This window comes from Protomyctophum bolini (assembly GCF_963924005.1).
Source record: "Protomyctophum bolini genome assembly, chromosome: 16".
Classification (NCBI taxonomy): Eukaryota; Metazoa; Chordata; class Actinopteri; order Myctophiformes; family Myctophidae; genus Protomyctophum; species Protomyctophum bolini.
Window position 1 is genome coordinate 26443785 of NC_137877.1, and position 20434 is coordinate 26464218.

A 20434-nucleotide genomic window follows, 5' to 3' on the forward strand; every position below is an offset into this window, starting at 1 on the left:
TCTGTCTGTCTGCCTGTCTATGAGTAGCTGTCTGCCTGCCTGCCAGCCAGCAAGTTGGTTAACAGAAAATAAATTGTTATGGCTGAGTAAAATAAAATACAATAAACACAATTTGCCTGAAAATAGATTACCCAGCTATGACCTTTTTCATGAAATAAAATGAGTAGTGATATGGCTGACTGAGTAAAATAAAACAATCTACCTGAAAATAGATAGCTATAAGTGAAGAGCAATTTCCGCAATTTCCGCAATTACAATTTCCGCAATTTCCATTTCCGCAATTTCCATTTCCGCAATTTCCTCAATTTCCATTTCCGCAATTTCCATTTCCACCATTTCCGCAATTACCATTTCCGCAATTTCCTCAATTTCCATTTCCGCATTTCCGCAATTTCCATTTCCACCATTTCCGCAATTACAATTTCCATTTCCATTTCCATTTCCATTTCCAACTATTAATGGCAGCTGGGTTTCATCATTCAAATAAAATAGAATTCTGTCCGTTTAGCTATAAAATTATGTCAGGGAATAGGGATACACAGTATATGTCTTTCATTTGCATTGCATCTCCCCCCCCCCCCAAGCTTTTATTTTCGTTCGAGTAATAGTACAACTCTAATAGTATTACTTATAATAATGTAATTAAAGATAACTTCATTCAGATTTATTTATTTTTATTTCATTTTCCAGATTTTTTTTTCTTCTTTTTTTTAGATTTTCATTGGTGGGCCAGTCATAATAATGAGTATCACTGCACTAGTGAAACCATCTGACTCTGTTTGGAGAAGTACAGGAACATCACAGTTTTGTACCACATTATGTGGTCACTGGTTTTGATTTATAATCAAACCCTGTTTTTTTCCTCACGGGCGGGGTGATGAAACTCAAAACGAAATCCTCCCCAGTAAATAAAATAACCTTCACACTGCTAACATATCCTGGACGGCCGGGGCAGAAAACTAATCCCGGGGAATGACTCAGGAGAATTTAATTACGTCCCTTCTCTCTTCTCCCTGTAGGTTGAAAGGTCTGGGATATGCTAATTACGTTTGGTTCTGATAACATGTTTCCCCTGGGCTCTGACTCTCATTAACTGGAACTTCTTTGACCGAAGCGCTTCCCCACCACCTCCCATGGAGCCCGGTGGATTGAGAGAGCATCCTGTTAGGCCCAAAACTGTGACTAAACTCAAATGAATCCATTAAGATCGGGAAAGCATCTGTGTCATTTAAATTTTTAGCTATATGTATATAGCAACATTTAATTCTCTTAAGGTGCGTTCAAACTTGAAGATACAGTACATATTTGTGGCCTAGGCCGGCCTAGCGGTCCGGGCACCTAGGCTGGTAATCCTGACAGCGTGTCGCGGGTTCGACTCCCGATCCCGACGACCTTTGCTGCGTGTCACCGCCATCTTTCCCCATTTCCTGTCAACCTACTTACAATCAATCAATAAAGGCAGAAAATGCCCCAAAAAATATCTTAAAATATATATATATATATATTTGTTTCCAGTCGCTTCACTTTGGTCGCACAAGTCAGCGTTGATTAAAAAAAGTCTCTTCACTCGCGTCGCACTCGATTGGCTGTAGACAGTAATTTGACTTTGGCACTTGGCAGTGTAACCTTAATGCTGGACCCGCGATCGGTTCAATATATTTAACGTAATTTCCAGGGTTCCGGACAACATCAACGTTGATTGCCTCATGTCAGGATACGATGCATGGAGTCGGTGAAGGTCGCTTCAGTTGGATTTTTCCAGCCGGGGCGAAGATACCAGGTGGCCATTTGCCCCGTGCCTGTTTGTGCAACTTCTCATCTTTGTATTGACTGTGTATGTAATCACGCCACTCTAACTATCCAAGTCCTTTAGAAGACATTTTGACACTGTCGGAGTGTCGGGCAGAAACCTCTTACCTCCATATCTTAAACTTAATCTCAAAACATATGGCACGAAGCGACGCATTTTTAGTTTGCTGATCTGCTACCTTTGATGCTTTTGAATTTTAATCCTGAGAAGTAACAGTTTTGGACATGAGGTTTCCACCCGACAGAGATGATTTGTAGAGTCGGCCTCAGGTCTTAGTGGGTTAATCAGAGCAATGACCAGCTTTGCTCCACTAGCCTACATTATATACATGCCAAACACTGTTAAAAACTCTGCCACCGCAATCTCTGCACCTCATCTCCCCTGCCCTAATTGATAATTAGTCTGGCATTAATTTGGGGCCAGCACCTATCTCTTATCACAAAGGTACAATTTATCTAGTGCTTAAATAAACGGTGGGCTAAATTAGGTTGGGAATGTTAATGATTCACCTTGCTCGGTACGGAGGACATCGGGGAAATCATTTCTCCTGACTCATATTTAATTAACCTTACAACATGCACAGGGTACTTTTCTGTGACTGGAAAAAGAAACACAGTGAACAAAATTTGAAGTTTGGTAAAATACTCGAGTCCTTGACTCATGTCGAGTCCACATTTTCATTTATTCGGTCTCGCCCTTAACTTGTCTTGGTCTTGACTCTGTCTCGGACCAAGGGACTCGGGACCCTCCCCCACAGAGTCCACTCGAGTCACCACAATGCAATGAAATCATTATATTATGTTAATGTGAATGGGCTCCTCATAATATGCAGTATAATATACCCATATTATTATGAGCACATTAACATTATAAGAGAGCTGTCTGGCACTTATAGACAGCTATCTTGTTAAGTAAAGACAAGGGCCTCACACACAGTCTGGGAACGCCGCGCGTCAAAACAGCCGCCTCCGTTATTTTCAATGAACCTATCCCACACCGGCGGCGTCCGACGCGCGCTGACGCCTCGCCTGACGCTCCGATAGAAACCAGTTCTATTTTCCAGGCGTTACCGCGCGGCAACGCCTGTGCCATGTCGCTGTGCACCCGGTGTGTGTGTTGGGCTTAACAGAGTGTAGCTGACACACACGCCTGCTTGCTCTCGCAGTGTTTCATGTAAACATCAGATGAGAAAAATCAAGTAAAAATCTGGTCTTGGTCTCGACTCGGACTCAACCTGTCTCGGTCTTGACTCGGATTCGACCCGTCTCGGACTTGACTTGGACTCACTTTAAATGGACTCGACTACAAAACTAATAATAATAGGCCTAATAATAATAATAATAATGAAGAAAAGGGGAGAAAAAGTGTTTAAACATGAATTTATTTGAATACAAAAACGATGCTATAAAACTTAAATAGAAAAAAAATCAGGTTGTCATTGTTATGCTATAATATAGATTTTTGGATACAATCAGTATTTATCTTTTTTTTTTTTTTAAGAAAAAGATCATGTCATGTTATGTTACTTATAAAGAGGTTATGATGTTGGTTCCTTCAGTCACTGGTCTCTGTGCATTAGAGAGCCAGTTAAACCAGAGCGCTCTGGATAGTACCTACTGTAGGAACGGCTGTGCAATTACTGTAACATACGGCAAATTAACCAGAGCCATACATGCAGGGTGTTTGCATAACCACATGCCACAAGTTGCTAAGGAATTGCTTTTCTTGTGCGATGAACTGATTTGAAAGCAAACATGGAAATGCATGTTTTGCGGTAATTTCTATTGAATACATGAGCTGGACATCTTTTTTCCCCTCTCCGTATGGCGTCTACATTATATAGTCAAAATCGTAACATGGCAGCAAGTGACCAATGTATGGCTCTGGTTTACACAGGATTCAGTATATGAATATGAAACCACAGTAACAAATAAACAATAAAATACATAATAATGAATTGTGTTTGGTGTATGGGAGATATTGCATTACTAATGGCACAACTTCGTGGAAAGTAGTTGTCAGCTCAGCAAAGCTGCACAAGCCGTTGAAGCAGCATTGAGATATAAAGCCACATCTCAACCCGTTCCCCACCCACCTCTTCATGAAGCTCAACCCCTCCTACTGTACTGTACTGTACTGCGTTCTCACTCACTTCTCTCCCCTCTGCCCCTCTCCACCTTTTCTATCTCTCCATCATCTATATCCTTCCTTTTCCTCCGCCGATAACAGTTAAAGGACGACTTCACCACTTTTCAACCTATCTTCATATAATTGGTCCTCACTAATGTTCATAACATACAGTACCAAAACAAATTGAGCGGTGCCAACTGCCTCCATAAGTGACTTTGTATGTCTGTCTGAGTATTGACCCTTGTTGACCCCTGCCAGCTGGGGCTTCACACTGAAGAAGAAAGGTTGAAAATTGGTGAAGTCGCCCTTTAACGTTAACCCTTTCCGTTATTCGTTCCCATCAATCCTCACCACACTTCTGCCCTCTCTACCTTCTTGTGTCCTTTCCTTCCCCCTTCCGATCTCTCTTCCTCTTTGTCCCCTCGTTCCACTGACCAGCTAATTAGATGATTGAACACTCTTTAGCAGTATTTCACAATATTTGCGACGTTTCAGCATTATTACACATCCATACGATGATTCTTAACATTCATTGTAGGACTTCATGTGTGTCTGTGTTAATCAATAAAATCTGCCACAGCCGGCAGGAAAGTAAAGCTTCAACAAATAATCTCAGTTAAAATGAATACCTATATTTCTAAGCTATGAGGGCTGCCATATACATTAAGCAAAAGTGGAATTCAACAGTTAGAGATACTTCATTAGTGGTTTAAAGACAGTGGCTATATTGATAAATGGTATAGTAAATATGTATACAGCAAAATCCTGTCGATTTAACACAGCAAAATCCTGTTACAGGGAGTGGAAGTGATATGTTTTTTGTGGGGAAAAAAAGACAAATTGTTAAATGTGTACTTCATCGATGTGAAGTGTTCAGTAACAGGGGTGTCCATCTCTCCACTCTTAAGCCCAAACCACACCAATGCAACTACTCGCAACCATTATCCCCAATGGCAGTTGCAAGGTGTTGCATTGGTGTGACATGCTAAAGCTGTTTTGTTGCAAGGCGTTGCATTGGTGTGACATGCTAAAGCTGTTTTGTTGCAAGGAGTTGCATTGGTGTGACATGCTAAAGATGTTTTGTTGCAAGGAGTTGCATTGGTGTGATATGCTAAAGATGTTTTGTTGCAAGGAGTTGCAAGGGTTTGGGCTTGAGCATTAAACAGAAAATACATTTTCAGGCTATACCAATTTTATCCAATCAAGGAGAGAGAAGGTTTAGTTATTTCACCTGGTTCATGCTGCATCCTCTATAGGATAAAACGTGTTTCTTTGTTTTCCTGAAAGCTGTTGCTGAACAATCACTATCAGAATGTAGAGCTACTACATTTAACACTTCTATTAAAAAAAAGTTATATTAAAACAAAATACATATCACTGACTTACATCCCATTTATCCCATTTAACTACTTAAAGTTTTATTGGTTCTGTAAGTGCACGTTCAACTCCAGTTAGTCCTCAACAAGGCCCACTTCAGCAGATGAAACCAAATTTGGTTCAATCACTTTACACTCTCAAGAGTTAAATTATCGTTAGACATTGGCATTACTTAATTTACAAGACTTTTACACAATTAGAGAATGTAGAATAATTGTAATTTGGATCAATGCTTGCCTGTTATCTCTCCTATAGTACCAACATCAATACAGCATGGATTTTGGGGGGTCCTTGACATGAAGAAGTTTGAGCACCACAGACATAATACGTTTTTCAGAAAACCGTCACTGATATGTTGTAGGATCTTGTATAAAGGAATGTTACTGTACAGTATGTATAAAGGAATGTACGATTGTTGCAGTTTAAGGCAGGTTGGCCAGGATGGATTAATACTGATGTCTTGCAGATTGTAGACACTTTTGCCACATTAAAGAGGAACAGCACCTTAATCACTTTAACCCTGATGTGCCTATTTTGGAGATGTCATAACACAAAAAAAAGCTCTCGCGCACACCCACCCACCCACCCACCCACCCACCCACCCACACACACACACACACACACACACACACACACACACACACACACACACACACACACACACACACACACACACACACACACACACACACACACACACACACACACACACACACACACACACACACACACACACACACACACACACACACACCTTTTTAAAAATTGGGCACATGTGGTTAAAGCAAAGAGGACCTTCAATGGCAAACATAACTACGTGGAACTGCATTCTCTAGGTTGAATTACATTCTGAAATGCTGTTTGAGATGATGACGTAAAACAGGACGTGTCTTGAAATGTTGAGTTGACTTGAACAGGAAATGATCATGACATAGAAAGTAGAATGCATCATACAGTGTACCAAAAGGGTACATATGAATCATAATATGAAGGTCTTACCAAATTAATTCACAGAGCAATATGCAGTAAATCAGAGGATAAAATGAAGGAAAACATGGGGATTTCATTAAAAGTACTGTAGTGGCCTTCACCCTGTTTGGCATGTATAGAGTTAAACGGGCCTCATTTGTCACTTTATTTATAAAACTTTAGTAGATGCTGAAATGCTTTGACCAAAACCTATTTAATTATCATTGTATAATTATTATATTGTATAATTCACAGCTACATTGAGTTTCATTTCTCCTTCTTTGTGAAAAAAAAACAAAAAAAAAACTATATGCACGTTTAAAAAAAAAGGTTTTGTGTTGTGAACTTGTGACCACAATCAACAATCTTTAAAGATTCTTTAAAGATCCCAAAATGTTCATAAGAATTGAATATAATCTCTGGAAAACAAATTGAACGTAGATTTTGTTTACGGTCCATCTAACCATAGACAAATCCACATTTTAAAGCTGTAATTTAATCTCATTTTTATAACTTTTTCATGTAGATCAGATTTTAGATCAACATACTCTGCAACTATACATTCATTAATCACTTTTAAAATTGGCCTCACTATTTATCAATAAAGGTGAAAAGAAAATGTGTTTTTGTAAAAAATAAAAATAAAACAAATAGCAGATCTACAAGCCCACACCACATCACGATGGATTGTGGGCCTGATCTCCACTTGGTTATGGCTATGATTACGTTAAAATCTATACTGCATTCTTTTATAATCTCTCATAGAAGACGTTCTGTGTTGAGCTCCACACAGCAGCAGTTCAAATGCATTAATGAAAGTTAGTGTAATGTTAAGGCCTTTCTTAAAGTAGCACACCCGTTTACATTTTATGCAAAGTTTTACTGTAATCAGCGAGTCACTGGAAAAGAGTGCTTTCTCTCATTTCACCTTCCTGAATAAATATCTACTGCACATTCGTGCTGTAGATGTTTCTTTAAACGGATCCTCTTGTGGAGTTAATAAGAGCAGAAGAGTGAGGCAACCATGTACACAATATGGGACGTCTTGATACGTTGTATAGTTAAGACTTTTATGCTGTCCACTATTACTATTATACAATGTGGAGGGTTAATCTATGCCTGTCTCTCAATGTTGATTCACACTATGGTCCCGGCTGCGCACCTGGGACTACTTGGCAGATGTTGTGGTAGTGTGAATGCTGCGGACCGCATCGGGACCCATTGAAGTGTACTCGGATACAGATCTCTGCAATAATACAGTTGAATGAAGTAGGCCAATGTGAATCATGGCCAGCGGGGACCAGGCAACCAACACTTCGAATCAATCAGACTCAGTGTGAATCCCCCTAAAGTCACAATATTTGAAATGGATTAAATTCATATTTTGTTTGATCGTTTCTGGCCAATCGGCTCCCGCAAAACTCTCAACCTCGACCATCTTGCGCTACAGGCAGATGAAAGCATAATGCACGGAGCAAATCAAAGGCTTTACAATAACAATGCAACACTCAATGCATCACGCCTGCCACTTTGTAATTAACCCTGCCTCAGTTAGCTTTACGCTGTTATCACGAGCCGGCGCCCGTATCATGTCATTATTCAATTTACCCAGTTATAATCTCATAATGGTGGTGGTTAAAATAAACAAATTAAGAGGAGACATAAAAACGAATGTTTCCCGCACAATTTCAGTGGTGTGTAGCCAGATATACTGCCCAGAATGATTCTGATTCTGATTCTGATTCTGAAATGGCTCGCTGATGCAAAGCAGCTATAGCACCGTGCGTTGTGTTTTTAGGGCCCTTACACAGCTGCAGTGGGTGAGTTCTTGTGTCTGGGGTTGGGTTGGTGATGGTGCGGTCCTCCCTCTCCCATGTAGCCGTACCACTCAGCACCGGGCTCCCCGGGGTACCTGCAACCCAGCACACATTTATTAAACATTCATCATCGGCAGAGAAGGTAAATAGCATGGGTTCCTCCTCCGATTTGACTTGCATCTCAAGTTGAAGAGTTTACTCAAAAAAAGCTATACCTCCATTTTGGGTTTAGCATTCAATATTTTTTACCCCACGTTTTTCTTTTAATTTCGCCGTTATGGCAATTAAATTCCTCCCCACACATTTCTAATCTGCCACGGGGAGGACGTATAGTGCATACAGTATACTGTATGTCCTAGCCCGTAGCACTTGCCCTAGCCTCGACGACCTTACAGGCGTATGCAAAGGCTCAACGTATGTAATTTAGATAGGATTTTATGTAGACCTAGCACTCTACAGTGTATACGCATAGTTTAATTATGTAGATATTCCACTGTTAGACGTATGTTTGCTTCTTAGCGGTTAATGACTACATTTTTATGTATTTGATGTGTTATCATGTGTTGTTCTTGCTTACTGTAAGTGGCTCTGGATTAGGAGCGTCTGCTAAATCCCTAAATTGTAAATGCAAATGGTCCTAATCCTCCCGTTCAACACCCCCTAGCGCAGCAACAAAGATGACCCTCCCTGCCCTGGGCCAATCGTTTTTAGTCGCTCGGCCAAACCAGATACACTGCAGTGGATTCTCTGTGCCAGTGGTGGACAGGCACGTTACCCCTGCTGCGCCACTGGAGCGCCCTCTATTGACCATTTGCTGAAGGTCTTTACTACCTTAATTTTGAGAGGTTTTAGTACTAAGCAACATTATTACTAAATCTCTGCTGTCGGGAAGAAACCACGTAACTCCAAAATGTTCATTTTTCAGGAAGTGATTTTTTTTATTTTCAGGAACTGGAGAAAAGTAGAAAACCCTTTCTTTTTTTTTTTTTAAACAAAGCAATACTGCCTCATCAAAATTGGTGTTGTGACGTTATATATTGTCAATTACTTGCATGAGAGGGGGAGAGGTGGTGGAGTTTGTTGCTTTAGCAGACAGTTTGAGGGTTCAGTTAACAGGTTTTCTCCAAACGTTCTTTTTTGTTTTTTTGTTCCAGTTTTAGCTTCACTGCATTGGCTTCCGGTTGTTTTTAGGATTGATTTTACCTACATGACAGCCTGCCTAAATATGTCCCAAACCGCCCCCTAAGGTATTCCACTGCTGGCCTGCTCGCTTTGCCTAAAAAAATGGCAACTAAAAATACGGTGAAGCAGCTTTTTACTTCTACGGGCCAACGGCATGGAACAAACTCTCACTGTACCTTCGACAGGCATGCCTCTGTAGACATTTATAAAGCACAGCTCAAGACCCACTTCTACACTCTTGCTTTTAATTGATCTTACTTTTTTTTTGTTATTCATGTCCTCACTGTATTGCATTACTGCTATAATTTTTTATGTTTTATGCTTTGCTTTTCTTTTCTTTCTTTCTCCATTGCTCTGTAAAGCACTTAAAAAATTGAGTCCTCCCGACAGCGGCAAATTATGTAGAGATGCATTAAGAAATAAGAATACATGTCACTTTCGTGCCCCCCGTGCCAAAATGGTGGTATCTCCTTTTCGGAAGGAAACTCTTCATCTATAATTAAGAATGCCACCTCTCCTCGTGAACGTTACCTGGAAGCTCCTTCCTGCCTCCTCAAAGCGGCTCCTACCTGTATCCCCCTCCACCTCCTGCTCCACGCGTCATGGTGTCGTAGCGGGGTCCACGGAGAGGAGGGGTGGGGGACGGGGGCACGTCCTGCCGCAGGGGGCCCCTCTGCGGGGGCTGCTGGGGCAGCTGGTGGGGCTGCTGGGGGCCCCTCTGCTGGGGCTGGTGGGGCTGGTGGGGCTGCTGGGGCTGCTGGGGCAGCTGGTGGGGCTGCTGGGGCTGCTGCTGGGGGCCCCTCTGCTGGGGCTGCTGGTGGGGGGGGCTATATGGGAACACACAAACCACCAGATGTCGGCTTGAATGGCCATGACGCTATAGGTACCACGCTTATTATGGTTAACGAAAACTATAACAGATTCTGAGCTGCGCTACTGAATCTGTCAGCAGGGGCCATTCAGAACGTGTATATATTGTTCAGAGTGGGAATGAAAACATGGGCGCACCACAGGAAGTGGAGGGCTGAGGGCCAACATCCTGTTATCCACTTTCTATTGAGGCCTGCCCCCAAAGGCAAATTCAAAGGAAACAGCAGAGGGCGCTGTTTTTCTTTTTCTTTGCAGATGCGTTTGAAAACGAAAACTAAAGAAATAATGAAAACTAAAATTGAAAACATGAAAAAAACGATAACTAATTGAAACATGTATTGTGTGTTTACAAAACGACCTCAAAAGGAACTGAAATGATAGATCCATGCCCATTAGTTTTTCCTGTTACCAACAGGAACTGAAATGATAGATCCATGCCCATTAGTTTTTCCTGTTACCAACAGTAAATGATAGATCCATGCCCATTAGTTTTTCCTGTTACCAACAGTAACTGAATATATAGTTCTATTACACAGTAACCGTTTGGGGCCTGCACCTGACAAATAACCCAAAGTATGAAAAAATAAAACACTAAATCTAATAAAACTAAGCTAATCTAATAAAAACTAGTAACCCGGTCTAAAAACTAATTAAAACAAACTGAATTAGAAAAACTATTGATTTGAACTTTGCGCATCCGCCACAGCTGCACAAATCTTAGACCCTGAAGTCACTGAGGTTTCCTTGAGGGGGTCCAGATGGACCTTTACAGGTCTGTAACTCTGACAGAGTACAAACGGCATTACGCCACGAGGGTCCGTGGCGTAATGTGTGCCAAACTGGGGGTCCTTGAAATTAAACGGTTTGAAAACCAATGACCCAGTAGGTCACGACTCAACCCTCACATGGACATAAAACCACCAAGGGCCAAGCAGAGCAGAAGGCCAGGAGAAGTCAAGCCGTTTGGTAAAACGAGAAACATGATGCAAATAAAACATCAAACACCTTTTAATACTGGGAGCAGAAAATAAGGAGGGGTCAAGCTGTGTCATAAAAAAACAATAACAATAACTGAAAACAAGGAGAGGTCAAGGAGAGGTCAAGCCACATCATAAAAACAAGGGTCAGAAAACAAGCTTGAGTCAAACATTTTCTTCAATGTAAATTCATGAGTCACTGGAGATGCTGACAAAACAAAAAAAAAGAATAGCTTTAGCTTTACGAGGCTAGGCAAAAACTATATAGAAAAGTATTTCACCTTTTCTGTATTATATAGAATATATAGTTTTTGCCTAGCCTCGCAAACCAATCCCTCCAGGAAATTGTCACTTTGTGCTGCACTGCAAGCTCTCTCTCTCTCTCTCTAGAAGCAGAGTTCTACAGTGTACTTACCTCGGGTGTGGGTAGTAACCAGGGTCGACGGCGCGGTGGTCCCCGGGTCGTGCGTAGGGTTGACTGGGCGGGTATCCTGGATACGGAGGGCCAGCCTGGCCGTTGGGGTACAATGGGGACTGTGGAGGGTATCCCTGGGAGGGCTGCGGCGGGGCTCCGGGGTAATGACCCGACCAGGGCTGCATGGGATACTCTGCCACATCCTGTGGCCCGCGTCTGGAAGAGACACAGCAACGGAGTGTTAAACACTTTGACTGCCACCAAAGACTCCGGCGCTATAATACCTTTACTGGCACACTGGTCTTTTACTGGTCATTTATTTTGAAAACCTTCAGGAAGTAAGAAAAATTGGCTTTTTAGGGGCTTTTGATATAAACCACAAATGGAAATGTTTCCATTGCTTTTGGCATCCATTGTTAGGTATGCCCATATGATGACTGACCACGGATAAGCTCTAAAAGTGTGAAAAACATATTTTTTATTTCAGAGAATGGAAAAAGGATAGAGACTTGAAACGTGCCTGGTTTCTGAATGGAAGATCATATAGAAATAATACATGGGTCAACAGCAGTATTTATATACACCTCCAGTCATACTTTGAAACTGAGACCAGCATTGGTTATTGTGTTTTTTTGTTCCAGAAAACAGAGCGTCCGTGGCCATCAATTCGGGAGTCCTTGGCACGAAAAAGTCTGAGAAGTACTGATTTAGGCATTTATAGAATCGATATGTATTGAAAAAAATACAAATATTTGATTGAAAAAGAGGGCTATACAGGGCGAGATACAGAGAGAGAGATAAAGAGAGGCAGACCCAACCAAGCATGTCCGAGCCAATGATCACATGTCAAGATACTGACATGTGACAGTATAGGATCAGCTAACACACACCTACAGGACACACACACACACACACACACACACACACACACACACACACACACACACACACACACACACACACACACACACACACACACACACACACACACACACACACACACACACACACACACACACACACACACACACACACACACACACACAGCTGTGGTAATCCTGCCTAGTCCTGTTAACAGATATCCATGCCTTATCCCCAGTGGTAAGCAAGTACACAAACATGTGTCATGCACATTGCTAACATTATGAGGTATTAATTTTCATTCTCTCTCTCTCACTCTCTCTCTTACAGAGCCACTTTCCCCCAAGCTGTCTCTCTGTCTGTCTCTCACATCCCCTTCTGTATCTCTTTTTTAAATTTGTAACTATCCCACAAACCTGCATTTTTGTGGGGATATTTGTGTGTTAATGCTCATCTGTTAGCATACATATATTTGTGCTTGTTTGTTTATACTGTGTCTGTCTGAGTGTGTGAGTGTGCATGCATGCGTGCGTGGTGTGTGCGTTAAAGTGCTTTGGATGTCCAAACATTGGAAAAACGCATTCTATTTAAAATCCCCGTCCATTAACTGAAGTGCTGGCTTGAAATAGTTCAAATGTATGTATGCTGTATGCTCGTGCACGTGTGTGTGTGTGTGTGTGTGTGTGTGTGTGTGTGTGTGTGTGTGTGTGTGTGTGTGTGTGTGTGTGTGCGCGTGCATAGTCTGGGCAGAATCACATTACTCTTTCTAAGTGTCAAAAACATTTAGTGCTGTGTCTGTAGTTAAGTGGACTGGAATATCTCATTTCCAACCAATCGCAGAGCTCAACACTGACTGTTGCCCTGGCGGGAGGTTAATCTGCACACGGCCATGCAGACGGATGGTCGCACAACCGTGGATATGTGGATATGTAGACACACACACACACACACACACACACACACACACACACACACACACACCAAAGCACGCAGACACACGCATACTGACATGCGTACGCATGCACAAAATGGACATGGAGCCAGCAGGAGAGGCAGACATTCCAAACACGATGGGCATGTGGTTAGTTAGACACTGTGCTGACCACCCAAAGTGACACACAGGCATCTGTATGGGGACAACCAGCGTGTGTGGGCATCTTTCAGGACATCTGTATGGGGACAACCAGCGTGTGTGGGCATCTTTCAGGACATCTGTATGGGGACAACCAGCGTGTGTGGGCATCTTTCAGGACATCTGTATGGGGACAACCAGCGTGTGTGGGCATCTTTCAGGACATCTGTATGGGGACAACCAGCGTGTGTGGGCGCTGGTTTCTTGTCCATTCCCATTCTGTGGTATTTTATTTCCTTGTATGTTTGCATTTATATATATATCAGGCCCATGTGTCATGGGATCAAAGCATAAGAACCCCCCCCCCCCCCATTTCCCCCACATTGTGTTTATTTTTTTCATTCATTTCATGAAGAAATCAAAGAAAAATCGAAGAAATTCCATAAATTTGTTTATAAGAGGTAGTGAAAATAAGCTATCTACAAGCTCACAATGCGGTGTGAATCATCGCGTTGTGAGCTTGTAGATCAGCCATTTTCACTAGTTTGTGTCCCAGGCAAACGTGTAATTTATTTCTCGACGGTAAACATTTGGGAACCACTGGTCTAAAATGCCTCATCTGTCTGTGTGTCCTAAAGGCAGTCTGTCTGTCAGTCAGTCTTTCTGTCTGCTGTGCTATAAGCTCTATCTGTCTGCCTGTTGGCCTGTGCTGCTATCTGTCCGTCAAGCTGTCACTCAGCATTTGGCTCCTGGCCTCGATAACGTCACCAAGACTGGAGATAAGATCCATGAAGAGAAGATGGCATGGTGAAGACAGAGAGAGAGAGAAAGAGAGAGAGAGAGAGAGAGAGAGAGAGAGAGAGAGAGAGAGAGAGAGAGAGAGAGAGAGAGAGAGAGAGAGGAGAGAGAGAGAGAGAGAGAGAGAGACAGAGACAGAGAGACAGATGGAAGGCAGGAAGAGGCATCACAGCAGAGGCTGATGATGGCATAGGAAGAGTTGCCTTCATGATGAAATCATCTGATTAATTTCGTGGGTCAATGAAACTGCAGCTAAATAAATCAACTGATTCTGTCGATAACATTCAACAACCTTTCAACCACCTGGAGTGATCGACTGTACATCCACAAGCTAAATTGAGCATTAATCCTTTGGACCTCTGATCGTAATGTAGGCTATGTGAAGTTGATTGAAAATAACTTAAGTGTCGAAAGCTGCAGAGTCAGTTTGGGGACTAATAGTAGGTAGACCTTAACTGATCCCAAGTGGGGAAATTGTTTCACCTCCAGATCACGGCTGCTCAGATGGTCATGATGAGCGCACAGGGTTAAAAGTAGCAGTGGTGGAAAGTTACTATGCACATTTACTTAAGTACAATGTATTGTATGTACAGTATTTGTATAATTTGCTTGAGTATTTCCAATTTCCAATACTTTTACTCCACTATACATCTCAGATGCAAATATTGTACTTAGTCCACTACAATAATTACTAAACTTTAGTCCTAGTTAAAGGGAAAAATATATGTTAATGACGTTTAGAAGCTTTAGAACACTTTCCTGGGGCTCTTTATGTATGTAATATGTGGTTTTAGATATTTTAGATTTTAGCAGTGAGCCCGGTGTTTTTGCAAAAAGGGTGAAGTGTAAGATTTTGATTATTAGGCCTATTACAAAACATACATTAACCACTTCAGCCCTATTTTGTTCATTTGAAAATAGTTGATCTACAAGCTATAGTACAAGCTCTACAATATGCAGCAATGCGACGCATTGTGAGCTTGTAGACATATTTTTAAAAGATTTGTATACATGTGTTTCTGCATTATGAGTATAGTTTTGGTACATTTTGATGCCAATACTTTTGTATTTGAAATCCGGACCTTTACGTGTAACAGAGTATGTCTATATTGCGGTATAGATACTTTAAATGAAGGAAAAACTATATATAGGGTTGGATGGGATCGGGGATACTTCTGACACGTATACTGGGCAAGGCCGGGAAGTGAACCGGTGACCCTGTGATTAGCAGACGGCCTCTCTGTCCACAAAGACCGCTGCTATGGAGTCATCAGGAGTCTAGTTGTGAGAGTGATGAAAATCAAATCAGTACAGGGCCATCACTGGGAATTACTGTGCAGATGAGGAGCCCTGTGAAAAACTAATTGGAATGCGCTGGGAACGGACCGGGAAGCTATGTGTAATCTATTGTGACTTGTTGGGTTGTGTCGGGGAAGCCAGTTGAGATCTTCGGCAGCGGGCCCATTAACCCCTTAAGACCTGCATGAGGCCCATTCTGCAAATGTCTCGGAGAGTTTTTTGGCGGGGCTTTTATGCCTTTTGAAACGGGGAGATGGGGAGTAATGCTGCATTCACACGGGTAGATGCAAAATATACAAAGATGTAAAGCTACACAGTGTATTTGTAGCTGTGTAGCTTTTGCAGCAGCTATACAAACGTCGGATGCATCTTTGCATCTTCATGTTGCTGGCTTCTATTGACAATAAATTCTAGACTGTAGCTTTGCGTCTGCCCTGATTCTGTAAAACATAAATCAGTGGTGCGCAAAACCTTTTCATCTCAAACGACCCCCAACATTATATGTATATTTGGCCGGCAATCCGGCCAAATATTGTTCCATGGACCCCCAGAAGCAAATAGTTTGAGCTTAATCTACAAGTTTGAGTTTGATCTACAAGCTCGTAATAAATATGCTGTTTTTGAATAGCCAAAGTATAAAATAAGCTCAAATCTAAAAATGACACCAATTCGTTCCCGGTTTCAACGGGTTAAATATGGAGTGGGAATCTTTAGGGAATCTGCTGTAAATCCGGTGGCGAGTTAGGAATGCTGCCTCCAGGAACCTCGTCAGCAGGGCTCAGCAGCTGGGGATTATGGGGGAATGAGGGTTGGAAACCATTACGGACGGACGGACGGACGCACGCACGCACACACACACACACACACACACACACACACACACACACACACTGTAAGCAGTAACGCACACAGAAGTGCCTATGCATTTGCGCTAAATCACACGTACAGTGCATAATAGGCTTATACAGAAACGCAAAGATACAGATACAACTTCTGATATGATGCGTGCAAACTCGTACAGTCTGTCAGTCAGTCTATACTTGTGAGGACATCAACATTTTAGGACAGAAATAGCTGAACATAGTCAAACGATTGCAGATCTAAAAGCTTGAGACTTCACAACACATCGCAGTTCTCTTAAGAAGTTTATTTATTTTGTACTTTTTACTCCAATACATTTCTCCATTCCCTTCGAAGTACTCAAAGGCTTTCAAAGCGAATGTAAAAAAATCCATTTGAAAAGAAAATAGTGTGCAAGTCATTTAGATGGTGCCATCTTTTTATGAATAAACAACATCAAGGTCAGAGATTGGCCTGAAAATGACTCTCTGTGAAATACATTTCATATCAGATAATAACTTGTGATACATAAATACAGGAAATATCAGACACTTAGACACGAGGTGACTTTCATTTATCAATATAACTTTCTAGTGAGATATTTGTAATTTTACTCAATTTTACTTTCAGGTATTTTTCCCACCGCGGTACATATGTGTGCATGGTTGTGCGTGTGTGTCAAATGTATCTTGGAACACTTGCCATATATGGGTAAGCTCTCTGGAACGTTAAAACCAGTTAAATTGCAATCAAGAGTTAACATAATCAAACCGAAGCCAAAAAGCAGTTAAACTGCATTCCGTATGACAGCAAAGTGGTCTTGATTTGTTGAACCATGACAAATGATGTTCAGGTAAGTACCTTAATGCCCGACGAAGAAAGCACAGTGTTAGCCATGTGCTCTTTGGTAAAGATGAATCAAGTGCAGTTGAAGCAAGAGCGCAGTTTTTCTTTTTCCTTTTTTCAGATTTCGACTTTCCCGTGGGTCTGACAGTAATTAAGAGTAATGTGAGCCCTTGTAACACCCTGGCATTTAAGAGATTTCTGATGGATTTGAGAGGAAACAAGCAGTTGTTATGAGTTCTCTGCACCTGCCTCTCTCTCTCTCGCTAACACGCAGTCCCGTACGCACGCACACACACTGTCACAAATTCTTACTGTCTTGAGTGGTTGGATACAGCTGTTAGACCACTGGGGCGCGCGTGCACATGCACATGCGCACACACGCACACGCGCACGCGCACACACACACACACACACACACACACACACACACACACACACACACACACACACACACACACACACACACACACACACACACACACACACACACACACACACACACACACACACACACACACACACACACACACACACAGTCATCAATCATCCCGGTCTTACTTGGAGAGAAAGAGAGACGAATATCTTGGGTAGATTGAGACAAGGCCTGACACATTAAAAACTCTCGAGCCAGTGACAAGCACGTCGCAGATGGATTGTCTGAATAAACACAAATAAACACACACACGCACACACACACACACACACACACGCACACACACACACACACACACGCACACACACACACACACACACACAAGTCTACACCTTCAACACAAGAGGAGGGTAGAAAGTGGAGGACGTGTTGACAAAAGGGGAGGGAGTGTGGTGGAGTGCTTTATAGCAAGTGGCGACAGAGCTGAATGATGGGACGTGCAATTTAGGAGAGAGAGAGAGAGAGAGAGAGAGAGAGAGAGAGAGAGAGAGAGAGAGCGCAATGGAAGCCTAAATGAAAATATACATTCCCCCGGGACCCAAATAAGTGAAACTAGCAGATATACAAGCTCACAACTCTTCGCAAAGCAACTTGACTTCGGATATTCTCACTAAACATTTGTTTTCTAATTTGTGGAATTTCTTCGATTCTTCTTTTATTCAAGAAATTACTAAAAATCATTTAATTTTATATTAATTCATGAAAACTTGTGTTCGTGACCCTCAAAGGGGGGAGAGAGAGAGAGAGAGAGAGAGAGAGAGAGATTATCTATTGCAGTGTTAACAGTGTTGTTGCTGACTTAACGAGGTGTTGATGCTGTGATCTACGGTCTCTGGAGTTAACCAGTATAACTTAGTTTCCTTGTCCTTGTGCAATCTTTCCTGATTCAATCTTTAGAGACATGCCAGCACACACAACGCAGGGGCAATAAGAGCTTGAGTGGGGAGTAATTAAGTGGCGGGGAAGGAATTTCATCTTCTTTCAAAGCAAGTACAATAAAGTAATGTAAAGACAGAATAGTATAAAGTGTAAATAAAATACAGGCATTATATTGGTATATATACCTGCCTCTTGCTATTGAGGTAGGTCGGTTCTCAGCGGTGACAGGAGAGAGTAATGTATGTGACCTGGATGATGTTGAATGATGATGAATTTATTGATTATTTGAGGGTTCCATTATTTGATGTAATGCACCAACAAAAACCTGCGCTATTCTGAGAAGATGACAGCACAGTTTGTTTCTAGACGCTGGAGTAGAAAACAACCTCAGCTCTTCAAGTATAGGTCCATTCTCCAGTCTCCGGTTACAATGTTGTATTTAATTTAATTTTTGTATAATTATATTTTTGTAATCTGTCATGTAAGAAGTTTGGGTGTTTTGTTATTAATTTGATAATTGTTTTTGAACTGTTATGTCAGTTCATTGTCATTGTTTATGTAAAATTAAAGTAAGTGTCCTGTAAGTCAAACGGTTTTAAAAGTTTGTTTGAAAAGGCATATTACATGAATACATTTCTGAGAGTATCCATTAAGTTGAACTTCATGGAGTCATGGAGAAGTATATGAAATTGACTTGTAGGCTATTTGTTTATTTGTGGTTATTTAAGCACACTGCAACATCTGGTCCTCCAAAGAGCGTCCAAAAAGGCCTGCAAGTTCTTTCCAAGCTAAATGTTGTTCTTTACTGAAGCTGTGGAATGGAACAGATGGGACAGCTAATGGAGAAGACCTGACTAGATGAGCCACCCACTCTCCACAAGAAGAAGACCTGACTAGATGAACCCACTCTCCACAAGAAGACCTGACTAGATGAACCCACTCTCCACAAGAAGACCTGACTAGATGAACCCACTCTCCACAAGAAAGACCTGACTAGATGAACCCACTCTCCACAAGAAGACCTGACTAGATGAACCCACTCTCCACAAGAAGACCTGACTAGATGAACCCACTCTCCACAAGAAGAAGACCTGACTAGATGAACCCACTCTCCACGAGAAATGAATGCGACTTTGACGCGACACTTTTGTACGAGGAAGTAGTGCATTATTTATAAAAAAAACACATCAAAGGTTGAAACAGAGAACGTTTCTGCGCCACAGCAATGATATATACAAATAACGTCAAAGCAAATGGTGTAAAACCCTCCTTGAATTCAGATACAATCAATCAAGTGTCTGACAAACTAAACTGCAACAAAGTGGGCCTCTTTGGACTGCATAAGTACAGTATGTGGCAGGGATTAAAGTTTATACCATGTGCAGGGAGAGCCGTTAAGGGCCAAATAGAGAGAGAGAGAGTTTTATTAGGTGCTAAAGAGGCCCTCTAAGACCATAAGCTGTTTTTCTACTCATGGTAAAGTGGTTAAGTTGTGTGTGTGTGTGTGTGTGTGTGTGTGTGTGTGTGTGGTGTGAGAGAGAGACATATAGGATCTTGTTGGTTCAGCTGTTAATGTGGTGTGTGTGTGTGTGTGTGTGTGTGTGTGTGTGTGTGTGTGTGTGTGTGACAGAGATGTGCGTGCATGCATGTGTATGCGTGTCTGCGTGCGTCTATGTGTGGGCATCTTTGTGGCTCCTTACGCCACTCGACCTCCCGTGACCCAGTGACCCCTAGCAGTCACATGACTCTGTGTGGGTTCCCACCCAACACTTTATAAGATGGGTTCAAAGGCAGAGAGAGGGTCTTAACAACAGCACATACCATAGTATATAGACATAACATCTTTAAAGTTCAATACT

General features: G+C 41.9%; 1 protein-coding gene across 9 annotated transcripts in view; it reads right to left on the reverse strand.

The window, feature by feature from the left end:
* Positions 1–3183: 3183 nt before the first annotated feature.
* LOC308331256 (partitioning defective 3 homolog B-like) overlaps positions 3184–20434 on the reverse strand; it is a 333652-nt gene continuing 316401 nt past the window's right edge. For 5 of the 9 annotated variants that reach the window (XR_013965561.1, XR_013965562.1, XR_013965563.1 and 2 more), the window contains 4 exons: positions 11548–11763; positions 9855–10112; positions 6002–8198; positions 3184–5878 (listed from right to left, as the gene is read on the reverse strand). Coding sequence is in view for 2 of the 9 variants with exons in the window: in XM_080786585.1 (XP_080642711.1) it covers positions 9851–10112; positions 11548–11763 (478 nt within the window). In the remaining 7 variants the exon portion in view is untranslated. Of the gene's footprint in view, positions 5879–6001; positions 8199–9816; positions 10113–11547; positions 11764–20434 lie in introns of those variants that run through there. The other 4 variants (XM_080786585.1, XM_080786584.1, XR_013965564.1 and 1 more) reach the window with 3 other exon arrangements.